General features: G+C 47.2%; 1 protein-coding gene across 2 annotated transcripts in view; it reads right to left on the reverse strand.

Annotated features, from left to right (window-relative positions):
* STAG3 (STAG3 cohesin complex component) overlaps nt 1–21,652 on the reverse strand; it is a 1,426,160-nt gene that overhangs the window by 77,511 nt on the left and 1,326,997 nt on the right. For both annotated transcript variants that reach the window (XM_078669437.1, XM_078669436.1), the window contains exons 30-32: nt 6,994–7,201; nt 6,570–6,914; nt 6,363–6,462 (exon numbers count right to left, since the gene is read on the reverse strand). In XM_078669437.1, coding sequence (XP_078525563.1) covers nt 6,363–6,462; nt 6,570–6,914; nt 6,994–7,201 — 653 coding nt within the window. The remainder of the gene's footprint in view (nt 1–6,362; nt 6,463–6,569; nt 6,915–6,993; nt 7,202–21,652) is intronic.

Below are 21,652 nucleotides of genomic sequence, written 5' to 3' on the forward strand. Positions count from 1 at the left end.
AAATATGTATAAAAATGCTTACCACAGATTCTCCAGACATTCTTGGTCTGGAAATAACCACTGCGGACAACAGGGTGATCTACCTCTTTAATGTGTATAACAGTCCCCACTCTTCCCACAAGGAATCACCATGTATAGGGAAGTTAGAATCATTCATGGATACATTAAAAACAGATGCAAGTGTTATCCTATGTGGGGATCTGAATTGTAATTTTGAACCAATTACAGACATAGCCCAATTGTATGAAGATGAGGACATTGCCAATGGAATACCAGCCCTGAATGAAAATAGAATGGTCGTTAGCACTGCACGGGCTCTTCAGATCACAAGATTGTTAACTTCTCATGGCCTGAGAGCATGTAACGGGCGTATGCCATCTGACAGCCCGAAAGCCCCCACCTTTAAGAGGCGTGATTATGAAAGCAAACTAGATTATGTCATTGTCTCCTTTGACCTGTGGCCTTTTACAGTAGACTTAAAGGTCAAAGAGAGATATGAAAGCGACCATTGCCCTTTAGAAACTAGTTTCCTTCAAAGTATGTTAAAGGGGCTGGGAGCTACAGAGGGAGGCCATAGCCTAGCATCCTTATCTACAACAGATAATATTATCCTTAGTAACAATCGTAGGGCGGTTAAATGGGCCTACATATTGGGAAGAGAGGATTTACTGGCCAACATTTACTGCATCTTTGCAGATACCTTTGACTCATATTGTCCTTATAGCTGCGATTCTAAAGAATTCATTAAATTGCACAAGTCCCTTTTCAGTAAATTATTAGAACTCCTTACAAAAAAACCTAAAAAAGGTGTAGGTACGACTAATGCCAAATCTACAGGCAAACCCTGGTATAATAAGGAATGTCGTCTTGCCAAAACTGCACTGATTGATGCTGTTAAAGGGAAAGGTCCAATAGCAATTAGAGATAAAAGGAAGGCTTACAATAAAATAATATTAAGAGCGAAATCCTCTTGGGATGAGGAAATATGGCTCAGCATGTTAATAGCCGCCAAAAACAAGGACCAGAAACAATTTTGGGAACTTGCAGCTAAGGAGAATAAACGTGAGAAAGGCTCCAGGGAGGTCTATCTAGACGAGGATATATGGGTCAACATTTTACATCGCTGTATGCAGCTAAAACTTCAATTGATGTTGTAACAGACGCATCCTCTGCCATAATACCAGTTAACACCTACCCGGTAGTTTTTGACATGCAAGAAACAGAGACAGCAATTGCCATGATAAAAAAGGGAAGGCGCCTGGGCTTGATAAAATTCCGGGCGATCTTCATCTGTATAATGTTGACGTCTGGGCACCCTATTTGAATCATTTATTTAATATAGTTGCGGCTAGCGGCCACATTCCGGACACATGGAATGGCGCAGAAATCATTACTATTTTTAAAAAAGGGGATCGTGGCGATCCAGCCAATTATCGCCCCATTAGTCTTTTAGACATAACACAGAAGATATATGCCAGGCATATTTTAAATCGAATAAATTCATGGGTGGAGGAGGAGTCAGTTTTATCTAAATATCAGGCGGGATTTAGGAATAAAACGGGAACCATTGACCAGGTATTTAGGTTATGCTGCTTGTATTGGAAATACGTCATTATCCGCAAAGGTCACTTGTATGTGACCTTCGTAGACCTACGAGCAGCATTTGACCTAATTCCTCGTGACTTACTCTGGAAAACTCTGAATAGGCAAGGACTACCAGGCGAATTGCTAAAACTTGTGATGGGCTTGCATCAGGAGAATTATGCTAAGGTTAGGTGGGGCCCAAATGGGGAACTTACAGACCCAATCCCCATAAAAAGGGGAGTACGCCAGGGATGCGTACTGGCCCCCACACTTTTCTCCCTTTACGTAAATGATATAGCAGCCTACATGGAAAATTGTGACAATGACTCGCCCCGATTGGGGGGGGGGAACGTGTTGCGTCCCTCCTCTTCGCGGATGATACAATTTTAATTTCGCAAACGCCACGTGGCCTACAGACCTTACTAGATAGGTTCCAACAGTATTGTATTTCAAAAGGATTAGAAATCAATATAAAAAAAACAAAATATATGGCACTAAATCCGCATAAAACTTTTAAAAGGAATTTAATGTTAAACGGTCAAAAACTAGATTACGAGCACAGTTTTACATACCTGGGGGTCCTGCTAGACTCAACAATGGGATGGGGCCCACAACTAGAGAAATCAAAATTGGTGTTTAAACAAAATTGTTTTCCAATATTACAGAGATACAATAAAAGTGTGAATAAGGCAGTCACCCCAGCATTAGAGCTTTTCAGATACAAGGTTCAATCTGCTGCACTGTATGGGGCAGAAATCTGGGGGCCAGTATGCAAGAAAACCTTCGAAATACTGGAGAATAAATTTATCAGGGGGCTCTTAAAAGTTCCCATCAATACCCCTTTGATACCCTTATTCCTTGATCTAAACATCAAACATACAGATCATCATGTAATATTGAGACCAGTATTGTTGTGGGTCAGATTGTGGACAACCCTTGAACTATCCGACTATAAAAAAGGTTTGGAAGAAGTCCTTGAGCTCGATAGTGACAGTAAAATTTATTGGTTCAAACATGTAAAAATCTGGTTAACTAAGCTCGGATTAACACACTATTGGAATGAGCCAGAATCTTTAAATTCCGCCTCCAAGAAAATAGTCAAACTGTCCTTTTGGTCATATGTGAGCCATGATTCTGTGTATATAAGAACACACGGTCCTCTTACAGAAAAATTCCTTATGGTAAAAAATGAGGCATCCTTTGAACAATTTTTTGATGAAATCCAGCCACCATTGGCCAAATCTTTGTATATAAAATTCAGATATGGAACGCTGAGGACAAAGGTAACCGAGAAAAGATGGGGGAAGACAGATAATGACTATTGCACCCTGTGCACCAACAACCAAAGGGAGGATATTTTTCATATATTGTTTTTCTGCCCTAGCTATGGTAGGGCAAGGAAAAGATGGATAGTTTCCTTGTGCCGCAATATTGGCTCTACTTCCCATAGGGAAGCTGGCAGGATCCTAAGTACGGACACCAGTCAAGTAATTGTGTTCGGAATCAGCAAATTTTTATTGGCCGTATATTTTATTAGACGGAAATTAACTTTTTCATTTTAACTAAGAAAAGAATGCTTATCCTGGACTTGTTTAAATCATGAATCATGTCTAGTTAGTTGTACCATCTCAAATTCCTGGCTGTTATAAACTAATTTAATGTTTTTTTACTTGTTTTTTAAACATTTTAAATATTTATTTATTTCTGTGATAAATTTAAACTATAATTTTGTGTGTCCAAATATGATGAAATGTAGATCTTATAATAGGGTGCCCAATTATAATGAACTGTAAGTTCGATTATTGTTGTGAGTTGTATCATGTTATGCTTATATTTTATTGTTATCTTTTATGTTGCAATGCAACGAAATAAAGATTGAACTTGAACTTGAACACTAGCAGTTGGTCGAATTTCAGGTGGCATCTCTAAGATGCCCTCTGTTGTGCATTTTACATTAAATCCCACCCTGGCATCAGTGTGGGTTTAATGTGCTGAAAAGTTTGATACCAAACTTCCCAATCTTCAGTGTAGCCATTATGATGTTGGGGAGTTCGTAATGACAAACTCCCAGCACCATATACTCTTGATGGCAGCATTGCAGTTACAGTGCCCAGGAATGGACTTGGGCACTGCAGGGGTACATGGCTCATGGACCTGTACCCTCACCACTGGCATAGGGCACCCATCTAGAGGGGTGACTGATGTATGCCAGGGCAGTTGTTTGTGGGCATGGCACACTGGGATGTGTGCACAATAAGTGCTGCAGCCCTCAGAGGCCTTCTCTGGTCACAGTGCCCTGGGTACCTGTGGAACCACTTACCAGGGGCTGACATGTGGCCAGAGATGCCAATTGGGTTTAGGCTTCGATGCAGTTTTAGGGAAGGAACATAGGCGTCTGGGTACCTGATTTGCAGGAGCCCAGGGCACACTCAGTCAAAGAACATCAGCAATTCAGCACAGAGTGGGGGCATACCATGCAAGAAAGAGGGCACTTTCTCACACCCCCAGAACGACAACGGTTGTTCCCACGTCCCTGGCCACGCGAAGGTTGGGTAACTTGCTGCGGCCTGTGGCTCTGGACGGGACATAGCAGGCGCCCCTTCCGTAGCCACAAAAGGGGTGAACAGCAGACTACACAGGCGGGTGGAGAGGCCCGAGGACTTGGCCATAGCCCGTGAGTCCTTGAAGCACTCTAGAGCGTTGTCTGCTTTGTCGCCAAAAAGGTGACAGCCATCAAAGGGCATGTCCATCAAGGTGTTCTGGACATCCCCTGAAAAACCAGTCGACCTAATCCCGGCGTAGCGACGAGGCGCTGACGTGGAAATGGTTCTGCCCAGAGAGTCGGCGGTATCCAGCCCACAACGTATCGCAAACTTTGCTGCATCTCTTCCGGCGGAAACAGCCTGGGTGAGAACTGTCCAGGCCTCCTCCGGACACTGAGGCAGCACATGCACCACCGTATCCCACACCAAGTGGGAATAATGGTCCAACAGACATGCAGTGTTTACGGACCGCAGTCCTAAGCTGGCAGAAGACAAATTTTTCTTTCCAAGATGGTCCAGCTTCTTGGATTCCCTTTCCAGGGGTGCGGTAGGGAATGTGCGTTTGGAAGTGGAGGCTTGGACCACCAAGCTCTCTGGGGTGGGGTGTTGGGAAAGGAAAGTGGATCTCCCTGGGCCAGGCGGTGGCGTTGGGCAATCATCCTATCCACGGGAGCCCCCGTGTTGGGCCTGGACCAAGTGGCCAAAAGCACCTCTGTCAGGAGGTTCGAGGTTGAGCCCCTCAGCTGACCTACGCAACAAAACTCGGTACAAAGCTCCCTCCTCCGTAACCACGGTAGGAGGAGACAACATGCCTAGGTCAGGGGAGGTATCCAGACCACTGAAATTCCCCAGTTCCTCTCTACATTCCTGTTCAAATTCTGGCTGATCAGCTAAAGGGTCTCCTGACCCCTCCCAGTCCTCCTCCTCATCCTCTGGGTGCCAATCTGGCTGAAATGGACCCCAGGAGAGAACAGGGGTACAAAAAACCCTTTCGGCGCCGGATCCAGCATTGGGCCGACCGGTGTCGAATGCAGAAATGGTGCCGGAGGAAGCGGCGCCAGTGGAGGCGTAATGAGGTCAACCGACGCCGATCCGGATCTAGGCCTAGATCCAAGGGGGCAAAAGACACACAATTGATGGACGGAATGCAGAACAAATCAAAACATTGCTGTTCTATAAAGATGTTGAACTTCTAGGTTATGTGCAGGGGTAGATCCGAATCTTCTACAGCTGTCTACATTACTGCTAAGAATCAAAATTGTTTCTCCGTCAGAAGACTATCAGCAGAGGGGGAACGGCCCTGACGTGGAGTATTGGCACCACTCATATAATTCCAATGGGTATTAAGGGGGTCACTATAATTATCTAGGTCGTGCAAGAGATGACGCCCAAGGAATTGGAGTATTATCCATCAAAGTCAATGAACCCTTGTGAGGCATTTGGCTGCCAGATCCTCTAAAAAAAAAAACATAAGAGGGAAAAAAAGCAAGTAGTTTTTCTTTTTTGCATATAGTCTGCTGTTGACATTTTTTCATTGGTAACAAGTCAATCGGTCACTTGAATTAGTGAAAGCCACTTGAATTAGTGAAAGCCGGGTTTGACACTGCAGGACAAGAGGTAGCTGGGTTCCTAGATTTCGGAAAATTGGAAGCTGCAGGCAGATCCTGCATTCTGTCAAGTGCACAAAAAAATGAAATTGACATTACTGTTTTCATTAGCTCCTTCACAGACACATTTTATTGCGTTTGGCGGGGACTTCATGTCCAGTGGCGGCTTTTGACAATTGAATTGGCGAAACAAAATTGGATATAGTATCAAGGCTAAGAAGGGTTCAAGAAGAGTCTGTGGGCAGGAATATTCATAATTCAAGGTTTAAGAATTGGTGACCTATGATTACTAAGAAGTATCTTTTCTTTACCCCACTGTGACACTAGTTCTTTCTTGTTGGTATCTTCGATAGATTTACTTGCTGCCCTCTCACTTCTAAGGATTCCAGCAACTTCATTCCTGCTTCTGTAGAAAATATTTTTGGGAGAAGTGGGGATTTATAGGTTCTCTGAAAGCTGAAACAAAATTGTCACACCTGTGACATGGAGAATATAAAAAGGAATTCACAGTGGTCTAATAACTACCCAATGACAGCAGGAAATGTTAAACTGAATCTATTGAAAATACCTTGCTGACTGGATAAGCAACTGTATAGAAGAAGTGTTTGCTATTGTGCAGTTTTCTCACCATGTCAATTTCTGGTTGCTGCTCGGATTCCTCACTTGTATCATCTTCTCGGATTATCAACTCATCATCATCATCTTCATCCTCCTCCATCAGTCGGAGCCTAGTAGGAAGAAGGTGTAAATCAACAGTTGCTATGCCATAAAACTGTGCTTGGTCATGCAATGTCATGAGAAGAGCAAGTTAAAGCAGCATTTTGGAAAAAAGCACCTGTTTATCCCACTGCTGAGAGTTTCTCTGGAACTGCTGGCTGGAGTAGCAGGGGCCTGTGCCTGAGGACCCAGCAAGCGCATTCTGCGGTCACTGGATGGCATCGAAGGTGTCTGCTTCTTGGTCCTAAGTTGGCGCGGTTGGGGCTCACTTACTGGGGTTTCAGGTGCCTGTTGCTGGGACCCTTGCAACACAATGCTAGAATCAATGGCTGGTTTTGCAGGCGCTTGCCACTCAGGATACATTGGGTGCTCTCTGAGCTGGCAGGAAGGAACTGAGTGCAGCTGCCCATGACTGGTCGGTGTTGTCAACTGTCGCAAACGCTGAGTACCAAGCCACGACTGGCTGTAAGAGATAAGTTAAGTATAAGTATTAGAGGTGCCAGAGAAACACACTTGACAGCCCTTCCTTAATGAATCAATACCTCTCTGCGAAGTCGGACTCTGAGCCTCTCTCTGATATATCTGTGTCTTCATATTCGTCCTCTTCCTGTAGAAGACTTTCTGGCTGCTCCGCAGGCTTGCGGTTTCCTCTCAGTGTTGTGGATGTTAGTTGGGGAGTCTTCAACCCACCACGTAGCTGGAGACTCTCATCCGTTCTCAACCAGCTTGAATCAACACTTGCACTGGACGCTGGGAAATAAAACAAACACTTCCTTATTCTCTGTTTTATGCCTGTACAATGCAGTATAATATTTGGAAAGTAATGAGAACAACTTCAACAACTCCACTGGAACTTATCACTTTGTATCTCTTCTTGGCCAATGTCCTTTTAGGGGTTACAAACCCCTTGATACCATTTTTTTTAAAAACACACACTTGAACAAACAAAGGCATTCTGGCACATCAACCTCTTAAAACTATTTTCGCACATGCACAGCGGACAAGAAATCCCGCAATAAAATATTGAGTGAATTTAACAGTATGAACAAGAAAGGAAAATGTTACTTACCCTGTAACCATCTATTCAAACCTTGTAGTGCTTTAGATGCCCATGCTCAGTATACTCCTGTTATCAGGTATTGGGTGCACAAATTTGCAAGATGATTGTCTGAAGAAGATTTCAGTCACAAGACAACTCGCAAAGCACCCCTTAGCCCACAAGGACAAAGATTCTATTTCAGATTATTTTTCCCATACCAGCTGAGTAATGTCTGTGGGTGTAGTGAACTAAGACGGAATGTGTGTATTTTTCATTGAGATGGAATAAACGTAAAAAAAATCCTGGATCATGGCTTGCTCCCAAGGAGGATGGGGGGGGGGGCATGTAAATCTACAACAGTACAAGGGTAAGTAACATGCTGTTCGTAGCATGTGTTGCTGTAGATACACATGCTCTATATAGACTATAAAAGTAGCATCTTGCCTAAGCAGTGTGTACCGAACCGATGATTCAGATGTTTGGAACAAAGTTCTTAACGCGGTTTGGCTAAATGAAGCTGTCTGACGGGCCTGAATATCAACACAGTTGTGTCTAGTAAACGTGTGTGGCACTGATCAGGTAGCAGCCCTACATATCTCTGGTATGGGAATGTTCCTTAAGAAGGGCATGGTAGGTCCTTTCTTTTGAGAGCAATGTGCTACACGTAGTGTATGCATTTTTCAAAATAGACACGTCCTCTATTTGGGAAATATTCTGTCACTGCAGCTAAGTGTAAATGGATAGATGAACAAGTTACTTACCTTTGGTAAGGCTCTGTCTAGTGGATACCCTGGCCACAGATTCCTCACTCTTAGAATATTGCCAGACATCAGACTGGATCTGGAAGATTGAAACAGCATTGTACCCGCATGCTGCTAGGCAGCACCATGTGGCTCCGTGTTGACTTTGTTCTGCCCCGGAAGAGCCAATGGAGCTGTATGTAAGTGCCACCCTTGTGTACTGGCAACAGTTTCTTTCTCAACTCTGCGGGAGTCCTCGGAGGCAGAGATCAACGATAATCAGAAGTACCTGTGTCATGATCTGTAATATGAGACCTTTTAGGGGTTGATAAATAGACCAATCCACAGAATGGGAAAGATGGAGGTAGCTGGGCAATCAGCAGTTCAAGGATCCAACTCGGAGAGTTACAGAAGGAAAGTAACTTGTCTGTATGATGGATGCTTATAACCGCAGATTCCTCACCTTTAGAACAGATACCAGAACAGTACCCACCAAAGTGGTGGTTCTGTGGAATGGCTCAGATCAAAACTTTCTAGAGGACCAAATGGGTGAAAGGCCCTAACTGCTGGACCCGGTTTTAAAAGAAAGTAGGACTTCATTAACGAGTACTTATGCCAACATCGAGCCGGACAGATATTATGTTATGCTTATGTGTACGCAAGTATCACACCTGGAAGGGTATCCTGTGCCTAAGCAGGGAGGTGCAGTTTTGACCAAAGCCTATTAAAATAGCCAGTTTTCCACTTTCTGGCAGAATTCTGAGATGAAACTGGTAGCCCTTATGTGGAAGGGGATGTTGTTTCAGGTTTTGGGGAGAGGTAGGAAATGGAGCACCCCCCAGCTCTGGCTCAGGGGATGCAGAGGACATGGGATAAGAGGAGGCTGGCTGAGCAAAGTATCTGGTGAGTGTGTGGTACTCTATAAGGCTGCTGAGGTGTGCTGGTTCTTGATTGTATAGTGTTTTGTAGGTGTGTGTGAGGAGCTTTAAAAGGGTGCGTCTGTGGATAGGGAACCAGTGGAGGTCGTCGAGGTGATAGTCTGTATGAATTGGAGTCTCTGGCGATTAGGGCTCGAGAGGTGGGTCGTCAGGTGTCTAGCAGGAGTCATCTGTTGATTTTCTTGAGGAGCTTGGGGGTATGGAAGCAGCAGGTGGATGCAACTGTTCTGACGTGGGTGGACATAGAGATGTCATTGTTGATCCCTAGATTCCTGGGAAAGTTGGACGTGCTTGGTATCGGCCATCACTCTAAGGGCTACCAGGCCGAGAACAAATAGGAGCACTTCCTGATTCTCATTGTAGAGTTTAAGCATTTGGTTTTCAATAGGCCTTGCCGGAGTTCGCAGAGTTTTGCTACGAAGAACTCCGCGGAGTGACCAAAAAACTCTGCCGGGCTACGCAGAGTTCGTCAAGCAATGGAGTGTGTTATGTCACGCCATTCGTGCTGACTTTTAGTGCTTGGTGTTTGTCCTGAGCTGTAAAATCAGCACAAACTCCATCTCATGCAGAGCAAGACAGTGCTGCTTCTTCCTGCCACTCGAGTAGATATCCTACTCAAGCGGTAGCTCCCTCAACGTCAACGGAAGGTTTCTAAATAGGCGTGGGGGTGACCATCTGCAACTGCCCACATTGAGAAATCTCACCAGGAGGTGGTCTGGAGTAAGATTTTCCTTGCCCGCGTTTGCCAACTTAAAGTTGACAAGCGAGGAAAAAACTCTGCTACACTGAGTTTTTGGGAACTCTGCACTCTACACTGAGTGGGAAAAACTCAACAAACATCACGAGCGGAGAAGAACTCACTCGCAGGCCTAGTTTTCAGCCAGTTCAGGACCTTGGACATGCAGCTGATGAAGTTCGCTTAGGTGTCAGGGATGTCTTCTGAGAGGGAAAGGGTGAGCTGGGAATCGTCAGTGTAAGAAATGGTGCTGAGCTCGTGAGCATAGGCTATGATGGTGAGAAGTGTCATGTATCTTTTGAAAATGTAAGTAAGGACACTTGACAGAAGAGGCTTGAGGGATGTCGCAGATCAAGCTAGAGCCAGTGGAATTGTAAGGGGCTTAGCTGAATGGGTGAGTCCTGAAAGGAAGGAGTTGCGACATTGGAGTGCTGGTCCATGGATTCCATTCTCATGGAGGCATTAGATGACGATTGGGTGGGAGACGGTGTTAAAAGCACCAGAGAGGTCAAGTAGGATGAGTGCTGCAGTGTCCCCTCAGGCAGATTTTGTCAGTGGCAGCAATGAGGGTAGTCTCAGGGCTGTGGATGGTCTGAATAAAGATTGAGAGGGGTCCAGAGGGTGGTTGGCATTAAGACAGCTGGCTAGTCTGGTACTGATTTACTTTCCTAGTACTTTGGCTAGGTATGGGAAGAGGGAGGGGGTCTGTAGTTTACCAGTATCTCTGGGTCTGTCGAGGGTTTCATCAGGAGATAGGATGGTGGCATGTTTCCAGGAGTCCTGGAAGGTGGAGGTATTGAGAGTCGTTGAGAATTGCTGTGAGGGTTGTGCTGATGGGGTTGAGCATTTGGTGAATATGAAGTAAGGACAGGGATTTGCAGGGGCTCCCAAGTGGATGGAAGGCATGGAGACTGCATTTTCCTGTAAGGTGATGGCTGAGAAGCAGGCCAGGGTCGTTTACGGGGTGCTCGTGTCATCGAGGTGGAGGATGGCTTGGGTGGAGAGGTCCTGTTGGGGAAGAGGTGGGTGCAGCAAGGTGAAGTTGTAGATGGTGTTGATGGTGTTGATTTTATTGGTGAAGTATAGGTAGACTGGTTGTAGAGCTCCAGTGAGGAGCTGACAGCCGTAGAACTGGCAACAGGGGATGTGAATTCCTTCACTATGGCGAAGACATCTTTTGAGATGTTGAAGCGGTTTTGGATTTTTTGGGTGGGTGCTCGATGGTGGCTCTAAACTGCTGGTGGTAAATCTAGAAGTGTACTTGTGATGGGTATGGCGCCAACACCGTTACAACTGTTTGCAGTGGCAATTGGTGAGTCAGAGGTCTTTTGTGTGCCAGACTGCTTGTGCCTTTCAGCGAGATAGGGAGTTGTTTTTTTAGACAAGCGAGGGAGCAGCACGGAGGCGATCCAAGTGTTGAGGTTCATGAAGGGGTGTAACAGATGTCAAGGACAGGCACTGCATGTGCCAACTCAGTGGTAGGACTATCTACCTTGACAGAGTCCTTTCTGCTCTCTTTTACATTTTGCATTGCCCCCAAAGAAATCCACAAAAAGCCTGTTGTCCACCTGATGGTCTTTGGTGCAAATGATGTGAAAGCTTAAACAATTTTAGTGCATTCTGCCGATGGAGTCTCTCCACCTCTTTCTATGGGTGAGGCAAAGCAAAGAAAATTGGGAGAGTGATTAATTTCCTGACATGAAAAGCGGTCATGACTTTTGGCAAAACGCCTTCTAGGAAAGTAGGATCTGCTTTCATGGTTATCTCCACTTTTTGTTGGTGTCATTCTTTTTCTGACCAGTTTGACTGGGATCCGGCTAATCAAGACCCCAGTCTCAGCGCTTCTTCCCTGAATTGGAACATGCTTAGGTACCCCATAGATTGGCTACTGGAGTACCCTATTAAGTCCCTAGTCTATGGTACGAAGGTACCCAGGGCATAGGTACACCATGGACTCCCCATAGGCTGAAGCATGTATTATGCCATCCATGGGAGACCACTCAGATTGTGAATACAGGCCTGCCATTACAGCCTCTGTACGCGGGTGCTAGCACCACTTACGACAGATATAAGTTTCTTATATCTGAGATCACTACACTTAAAACATATAAGTGACACCCAAGGCAGGTCACTACACTTAAAACCTATAAGTGACCTCTAAGGTAGGCCTTTCAATCCTGAAGGGAGGGTTATAAGTGAGAGGGTGACTATGCATGAGTGGGACACCCCTACAATCCACAGAATCCATTCTCCCGGGTAATACGAGCATCAGCCATTAAAATACATAGAGTGGCCATGTGTCATAACGCGATAGCCAACTATAAACTGGCTGTAACGAACCCTGGCGTGTTTGGTATCAAACATGTTGGAATCATACCCCAATACCGTAAACTATGTTGGGGTATGATTCCATGCACTACAAAGCTCCTCCGGGAGGCCCTCAGTGCTCCAGTACCAGTCTTCTAGACCCAGATAGCAAACTATAGCAGCTGCCAACGAGAGACATGATTAAACCCTCCTGCTGCTGAACCAAGCTTGAGCAGGGGAAGGCAGGACAATAGGTTTTCTGTCACAGGGAGGTGTGACCACCTCCCAGACGGGACTTAGTGGATTGGGCCAGGGTGGGGGTGTTTGCTAGCACCACTAGACTGTTTTTAAGGGCACATTTGGTGCCCTCATTGCATACTCCTGTTGGAACCAATTCAGGGAGCCGTTGGCTCCCGCTCCGGAGCGAAACTGGACAAAGGACATGGGCGTATCCTCCCCACTGTCCAGCCCCTCCAATGGGAGGGATCCCACAATCGTCCCAACCCTTTCCTTAGGGTACTTAGGAGCTTACCTGTGGGTGGTTCCTTAAATTCGTTGTGAGACAAGATTCAGAACTAAAACCACTTTATCCCCAACCATCTGGGCACTTTGGACTTCGTTGGTCTTTGCTTTGGGAACCGAGACTGTAACAGGGAAGACTCCTGCTGTTCCTGGTATCGTCGTCCTACCAGTTTTCTGCATCGGCTGTGCCTGTGCTCCATACAGGTTCTTCTACCGGCCTGTAGACATCCAAGACACCCAAAGGAATCTCGCTTGGAGTGAAGAAGTCACTCCAATGCATCTGCAGGCACGGCAACAAAGTTGACGAGTCTGCTGTTCATGAGCACACATGGACTTCGAAAGGTTCAGCAACACAGGCGGTGGCACTGCAAATTCCCTCGAGGCCTGCAATGTCTTCACAGCAAGTTTGAAGCCAGTATCCCTCGTTGGAACCGCTGGAGCAGTACATGCGTGAAAAGCATCGACTTGCTGTTGCCAAGACTTGTTGAATCGGTCCTCCAGAGATTTCGGGATCCAAGAAGCTCCAGCCTCAAGCATCGCTTACTACCAAGAGCTTCATCCTCACCACATCCTCTCCACTGTGGGCCTTCATCACTGGTGAGCTGCTCGAGGGCCTATTGCAACTCCTGTGCCTCAGGCATGTCGGTCTTCTTTGGCTCCAGTGGGCTCACCTGCTTGCTCGGGCTTGCTCTGTCTTACTTGCTCATGGTGAGTCCCTTGGACCTTGCTGGTCCGACACTGCACCTTTTTCATCAACTACATTTGTTGCAGTTACCAAGGCTCATTGGTGCTCCCGACAGACACCGACTTCCTGGCTCTCGATATCCAACGTGGGACAGCTTATGAATGGCTCCTGGTCTTCCACAGCGTTGCCTTGTCCACACAGCTGCAGCGCCAGGGTCACCATCAACTTTCATGCATCTCGACATCAGTGGGCATTCGTTTTCCATGCATCCTGGTCACTCCTGAGTGACAGACTCTGTCCCCTCTGCTTGCAGGTACCTCATCTTGAATCCACCTTTGGGATCCACCAGACTCTTTCACCTTCTTCGCCAGTGGCATCTTCACTGAAATCCTCCATAGTGGTCTACTGCAGTTTCTGACGTCACTTCGCATCTATACAACTGGCTTCCCTGGATTAGGTATCCTGTTTCCCGGAGTATCCACGGGTGAAGTGACTCCAACCTTCCGGGGTTTCTCCAGGATCCTCTGAGAAGGAACCTTCTTAAAAACTGCAACCGCGACTTACCCATGGACTTTTATTGAGAACGCGGTCGTGTTCCCACTCTGCACACGGCCTCCGTGGGGTTCCTGGGTACTTCCTTGGGTGGTTCCTTGGGATCTTAGCTCTTCTACGTCTTCTGGGGCCAGTCTCGACTTAGGTTGTGGTTTGTATTCCACTTTAATAGTATATGGCTCGGTATCCCCTGGCGACCACTGTGTTTTTGTGCTACTTACGTGTTCTATTACTAAAGTATTGTGTGTATTGTGACTATCTCCGGGTAAGAGATATTACAATGTGTTAGTGAGTGTTTATCAAAGTGAAAAAGGCTTTATTTCGATAAAAGTTATCATAAAAGCTTCACAGTAAAAATGCATAAATTCATTTGATTTAAAAACGAAGAGAAAAATACAAGAATTTAATTACAGTCAGTTTTTAAAAAGTATTGATTTTCATATAAAAGAAGCATTTCATAGGTGATTAATTAAAAGGGAATTAAACAATTGCTTTAAGCCTTTTACTTCTAATACACCAGGCCCATGATAAAAATTTAGAGAGAGTACAAACATACAGCGGGCGAGAGTCTGACATTAATATGCGAAGTGCCTCCACATGGTGCCTGGTCCCCAACAGGCGGCACAGATGTTTAAGCCATTTTTTTCTTGGTAGGGCATACTCCCGGCACTCAAATATAAAGTGTGCCACTGACTCTTGTCTAGATATGCACATTGGGCAGAACTCTGTGGTTTGTGCTGGCGGTTTCCACCGAGATGTGAAAGCATACAGAGGAAGAGTTCCAGTTCTAAATTTAAAATAAAGGGCCCTATCAAATGGTTTCTCAATAATGTCTAAATAGAGTTTCCGAATTGGTAGGTCCTTGAATTTCAAAAAATCCTCCGTGAGTCTACCCAATGTGCAGTTGGTACTCCGTTGGGTCAGAATCCAATTCCAATAGAGACTCTTGAGCGTTGCCTTTGGGGGAGAAGATCTATTTGCCCAGGCTTCACTTAGGCCCAAATTGCGCAAGAGGGATTTCATATCTCTTAGCCATTTGATTCTGTTCCACCCTAGTGATGACATAATTTCTGAGAGCCCTTGCGCGTATTTAGCAAGCTCCGGGACTCCCCACAGCCTGGCCCATAACAGTAGGGGCCGGAACTTAGCTAGATCTCCAATAGGTCGACATCCTAGATCAAGCATTAGTGGGGCCATAGGAGTGCCTTGGGGAAGTGACATACTGGCCCTACAGAACTTCCTCTCAGATCTTGGCAGTTCGTTGGTAATACATGAGCCCCATAGTTCTGCCCCGTAAAGAGCAGAGCTAACCCGCTTTGCTGTGTAGATTTCAATGACAGGGGCTATAGGTCTAATAGCACAAGAGCGCTGTTCCTTCAGGAGGGCCCCTGTTACCCTCTTGTGGGCTAGCAGCATTTTGTCTAAGTGAGGGTCCCAGTGCATATTATGCGACAAGCGAATGCCTAGGTAATCAAATACTTCTACCCTCCCCAAAGGTACAGCATTCAACTTCGGGGGACATACAGGTTTTTTGGGGGGATTCATCACAAGATATTTCGTTTTATCGGTATTGATTACCAGGTCCCGTTCTGTACAAAAGGACTGAAAGTTGTTCAGATGTTTTTGAAGACCCATTGGGGATTTAGATAGCAAGAGCGTATCATCGGCAAAGAGAAGAGTAGGTATACGCTCCCCCGCCAGGGATGGTTCATCTGAAGGATCTTTCAGCAGGTGCTCAACCACTCCGTTGATATACAGGGAGAAAAGGGTGGGAGCTAAAACACATCCCTGGCGGACCCCTCTCTCCACCGGAATACTACTGGTTTTTTCACCCTCTATACCCCATCTTATCTGGGCAAATCTATTTTCGTGGAGCCTTACGAGTAACGAAAGAATAGTGTCGTATCCCCATATCAGCAAGGACTCTCCAAAGGGTCTCCCTGGGTACAAGGTCAAAGGCAGTCTTTAAATCGATAAATGCGAGAAAGACTGCCTTTGCCTATAACCACCACCTTCCAGTACACCAGCATCAATCTGAAGGCTTGTTCTATTGTGCCAGTGCCTACTCTAAATCCTGCCTGGTAGTCAGAGGATATTATTATCGTTAATCCATTCCAATATTCTAAGCAGCAGAACCTTGCCAACTACTTTTTGGCTAATGTCCAACAAACTTATAGGTCTATAGTTGGGCGGGTCGTCCCTAGCACCTTTTTTAAAAATAGGGACGACCTCCGCCCCTTTCCAAGATGTGGGAATCGGTGCACCCCTGCAGATGGCAGTAAGCAGGCAATGGATAAATTTCCCCCATTTCGGGATATCTGAACGCAGCAGGTCCCCGGGAATGCCATCCGGACCAGCCGCCTTTTGGGGCATGATGGTACTAATGGCATACTCTACTTCTTTTATTGAGAAGTCTGAATCTACGGAATGTGCCTCCCAATCCTTTTGGGTCATAATTGGGGCCATCTCCCATCCCTGATCGTCCTTAGGTGTATCTATGGTATTATGACCTGCTTGGCGAGTGTATAGTTTAGAAAAATGATTAACCCACGCTTGGCTAGTGATGTTGCATGTCATGAGGTCGCTATCTGGTCTATTTCTGGCTCTAACTGTGTCCCAGAAACACTTTGGGTCTTTTTTTGTGCTTGCCTCTTTTAGAGTACGCCAGTACTCTTCTTCCCACTCCTTTTTTGCACATGCCAGTGTCCGCTTATGCTCTTTCCTGGCTTCCTGTATCAAAGTTTGAGATTTGTCTTTAACAGCCTTGATCAAAAGAGACTTTGCATGCCTACATGTAGATGTATACCAGTCATGCTTACCCCTAGGATTCCGGAGTGCCATATTCCTCCCCGCACACCCCTTTTTCAGGAATACGTCCCCTATAGACCTAAGCGTTGCCTCAAAAATGGGTGTTACCCTTCCAGTTAGCAAGGCCGGATTGATAGTATCCAGTTCTGTTCGTGAGGCCGTGAGTAGTTCATTAATAATAGCAAGTTTAGCTTCATCAGTAGAGATTTTATTCCACTTCAGGCGTCTTCCACAGGAGGAGACAGAAATTTTGTGAACTTGTTTAGGGGGCAATACAGCTGATTTATTGCTTTCCAAAGTAGGTAGAACTGCCATGTCCTGCACTAATCCCCATAATTTAAAATCCAACAGGATATAATCAATCCTTGAAGTGTGATTAACTCTGTTGAATGTGGCAGCACCTAAGCGGTCTGAAGTTGTGCGGCCATTTGTGGCTCTTAGCCCAAACTCCAGTGTCCGAGCATTTAACTGGATTGCACTATGAGACCATCTTTTAATCGGGGGAATGGTTAGAGCTGGAATACCCCATCTAACGTCATCCTCACCCAGGTCCATGATGTCATCCGTGGGGAGTGGCTCATAAGTACAATTAAAATCCCCCGCAACTAGAATTTGAGCACCCTCAACATTTTCTCTAAGTTCTGCTTCAAGAGTAGTTACTATCGGGGACATGGACCCATGTTTGGTACCTCTAACATAAATATTATACAAATCGAGGGTTAACCCCCTACGGGAACCTCTCAGGGAAATTCCTAGGATATCTGGACTATTAATCTGCTTAGGTGTTGTGCGGCAATTAAGGGAAATGCTTACCCAGATGAGCAGGCCCCCCGAAGGGCGTCCCTTCCCGTTTTTGGCTTTTACTGCAGGCACAAAGTATGTGACATATTCCACACGATGGAGTGGTTCTAGGCTCCAGGTCTCCTGGAACAAACAGATTTTGTGCGCCTCCACTAGATCATTCCACTCGGGTGAGCCCAGTTTCCTGTGAATACCTGCTAGGTTCCAGCTAAGAATCTTTAGTGAACCCTTGGGGTCATGACTGTTATTGTATTGGGGGCCCAAACAATCAACTGAGGGCAAGGATGCAGTTAAAGGTATTGACTGGATTTTACTGGACACTGGTACAGAGGTAGGATAAGGGCACAAGATTGAAGTTTCCTTCATCCTGCACCCTTCCTCCCCCAGTCTCGTGTCCGATAACGGGGTGTTAACTTCCTTAAAAGCGAGTCAGTCCACCTCATCCAGAGCACAGAACCTATTTCAGTGTGCAAACTGAGATAGAAAAGGATCAAACTCAAGGGTGCCTTGCCAGGGTGATTGCCATTGCTGGAAGCTCTGCTGGGGTGCTTGCTGATAGGCCCTGCTTATAGGTATTCTATTTCTCTGGATTTGCCTTTGGGGTATGGACGGGTAGAAGTATGAAAGATGCAAAGGGTGGATTTGTGTATTGGTTCCACTGGGGGGTGCATTACATATATAGTTCACTGCCGCTGTGTCTCTAAAGTTGATAGTTATAATGTCCCCTGCTATTGTTTTTATGTTTCTACCTATCTATTCCCCTCTTCTGACCGCGAGTATTTCCCCCGAAATATTTGGAGGTAGGGGTCTATTTAGCTGTAACCATTTTACGCATTTATTTCTTAGCTCAATTTGGGTTTCCTTTTTTCCTTCCTTCATGTGTGGCACTCCTGTCAGGACAACCACAAAGGGCAAGGCTTCAGGCGGCAGATTGATTGTCTTAAAGCGTGCCGGCCTTGCCTTTTCCTCTTTGTTTTTTATTTGGGGAGTGGCTGTGTTTGTACTTTTTTAAAGATTTTGGCCAGTTTTATCTTCTAAGACGGGGGGGATTTCCATTTCCTGGCTTCTGTTGGGCCTGCAGAATGGTACTAACAACGCTAGGATTCGGGGCTGCAGGGGCTTTCTTCCCAGTCAGAACCGGATGTTGCATTGCTTCCTTAGATTTATTAGCTGGGGACTGGTTGGGGTGTATAGGATTGACTTTTGATGGATTGCTGGTAATTCCCCCTTTTAACTCCCCTTTAGGTAGTATTCCATCATTTCCCGCTTGCCTGTTGGGACCCGTCCCTTTGGTGTTTATTAGGGATGTCAATCTGTCAATTTTTGACATAAGTGGCTTAATATGGGCAATGATCGTATCTTCAAGGTCTGCCTTGAGGTCAGCTACCATATTTGCTACCCAGCAAGGTATGCCTGGTGAAGAATTGGTAATTGGGGCCACTAGATTGTGATTTAGTGTGTTATGTTGGGCCTTTTTTTTCTTCTTGTGTGCACTAGCTACACTAGCTGTTTTTAACACTATATTACTTGAGTTCATCTCCCCGCCATCCCGTGAAGAACATGAATTGGGCTGGGTGTTTTCTATGCCCCCTATTAACTCAGTGGGGGGCTGAGCACACAGGAGCTCAGCAAAGGAGGAAGTGACACCGAGACTTAGATCTAGCTCATCAGTAACGTCTATAGTTGTTACCGAGGGATCATCTACTGCATCTTGGGGATCACGCACAAGTGTTGTCGGTGGTAAAGACATCCTCCTTTCTGTGTTGGCTATTGCAGTGGATACTGCCCCTATGGTCTGTTGCAGCATAATATCGATTGCTGTAAGTGTGGGAACTGGTTGAGGGGCAACCACCTTTTGTTCGGTATTTGACCGTAGGGTAGGCATCCTAGTGGTTTTGGTTCCCTTCCTCATGCTACGTCGAGTCAGAACAATATAGATGGCACTTGGAAAGTATCTATTCGTAACTGGTTCAAGAATAACCCTGGGCGTAGTGTGCGGAGTGGGGCTCCGCGGAGCTACGCGAAGTGGGCGCAAAACTACGCCCACCCGCGCACTCCGCGTAGCCCCACTACGCGCCGCCCGCCTCCCTCCCGCCCTCCCTAAATATTTAAATAAAAGGATTGAAAGGTTTTAAAAACACTTACCTTGTCCGCCGCGTCCCCGGGGCTCCTTCTCCCGTCCCTGGATTCGCGCCGCCGCCATTTCGGATACTAATGCGCATGTGCCCGCGCATGCGCATTTCTCATGAGAAATGCGCATGCGCGGCCGCCCGCACATGCGCATTAGTACCCGAAATGGCGGCGACGCGAATCCAGGGAAGGGAGAGGGAGCCCCGGCGGACAGGTAAGTGTTTTTAAGACCTTTCAATCCTTTTATTTAAATATTTAGGGAGGGCGGGAGGGAGGCGGGTGGCGGCCGGCTACGCACCGTCTGCGGAGCGTAGCTGGCCGCCCACCGTTATTCAAGAATTAGTCCACTCGCATAGAATGAGGGGAAATCGGTACATGCAAAAATTAGTTACAGTATATAAGTACCTACTAGGGTGTAAGAGTGAAATTAGGGGGGTGGCGCCAGCCCAGCCTCTTCTGGCCGTAGAGGGCCCGCCCTTTGCCCGGGATTCGTCACGCGAGGCGGGGATAGTGTTGATTTTAAGTGCCTCCTGGCGCGCAAAGCTCTGTCAGGGTGCCGCTAGGGCTGCTGGGGATTGTGGTCCTCTGCCCCGCCCACTCTCCGCTCGGCGGCCAAACTCCTCGGTGGATTCAGAAGTAAGGCGGCGGGAGGCGGGCAGGCAGATCCCCGTGGCGTGGTCACCCCAGGCAGCAAGTGTAGGCAGGTAAGGGTTCTGGCAAGAGTTCCACAAGCAAATGAAGAGCCCCCGCTCGACCGGGATAGCGTTGATTTTAAGCGCCTCCTGGCGCGCAAAGCTCTGTCAGGGTGCCGCTAGGGCTGCTGGGGATTGTGGTCCTCTGCCCCGCCCACTCTCCTGCCGGCGGCCAAACTCCTCAGTGGATTCAGAAGTAAGGGGGCGGGAGGCGGGCAGGCAGATCCCCGTGGCGTGGTCACCCCAGGCAGCAAGTGCAGGCAGGTAAGGGTTCTGGCAAGAGTTCCACAAGCAAATGAAGAGCCCCCGCTCGACCGGGATAGCGTTGATTTTAAGCGCCTCCTGGCGCGCAAAGCTCTGTCAGGGTGCCGCTAGGGCTGCTGGGGATTGTGGTCCTCTGCCCCGCCCACTCTCCGCTCGGCGGCCAAACTCCTCGGTGGATTCAGAAGTAAGGCGGCGGGAGGCGGGCAGGCAGATCCCCGTGGCGTGGTCACCCCAGGCAGCAAGTGCAGGCAGGTAAGGGTTCTGGCAAGAGTTCCACAAGCAAATTAAGAGCCCCCGCTCGACCGGGATAGCGTTGATTTTAAGCGCCTCCTGGCGCGCAAAGCTCTGTCAGGGTGCCGCTAGGGCTGCTGGGGATTGTGGTCCTCTGCCCCGCCCACTCTCCGCTCAGCGGCCAAACTCCTCGGTGGATTCAGAAGTAAGGCGGCGGGAGGCGGGCAGGCAGATCCCCGTGGCGTGGTCACCCCAGGCAGCAAGTGCAGGCAGGTAAGGGTTCTGGCAAGAGTTCCACAAGCAAATGAAGAGCCCCCGCTCGACCGGAATAGCGTTGATTTTAAGCGCCTCCTGGCGCGCAAAGCTCTGTCAGGGTGCCGCTAGGGCTGCTGGGGATTGTGGTCCTCTGCCCCGCCCACTCTCCGCTCGGCGGCCAAACTCCTCGGTGGATTCAGAAGTAAGGCGGCGGGAGGCGGGCAGGCAGATCCCGGTGGCGTGGTCACCCCAGGCAGCAAGGGCAGGCAGGTAAGGGTTCTGGCAAGAGTTCCACAAGCAAATGAAGAGTTACTTACCTTTGGTAATGATGTATCTGGTAGAGACGTTGTCTAACCGCAGATTCCTTAACTTAGAATATCCCCAGGCGTGAGACTGGATACAGAACTTTTTTGCAGCAGCAACTCTGCGCGCTGGGGGATGGTGCCACGCGACCCCACCCCGACGTCATCCACGTGCGTGACGTCAGCGAGGTCATATAAG

Source organism: Lissotriton helveticus, chromosome 12 (assembly GCF_964261635.1).
Source record: "Lissotriton helveticus chromosome 12, aLisHel1.1, whole genome shotgun sequence".
In the NCBI taxonomy this organism is placed as follows: Eukaryota; Metazoa; Chordata; class Amphibia; order Caudata; family Salamandridae; genus Lissotriton; species Lissotriton helveticus.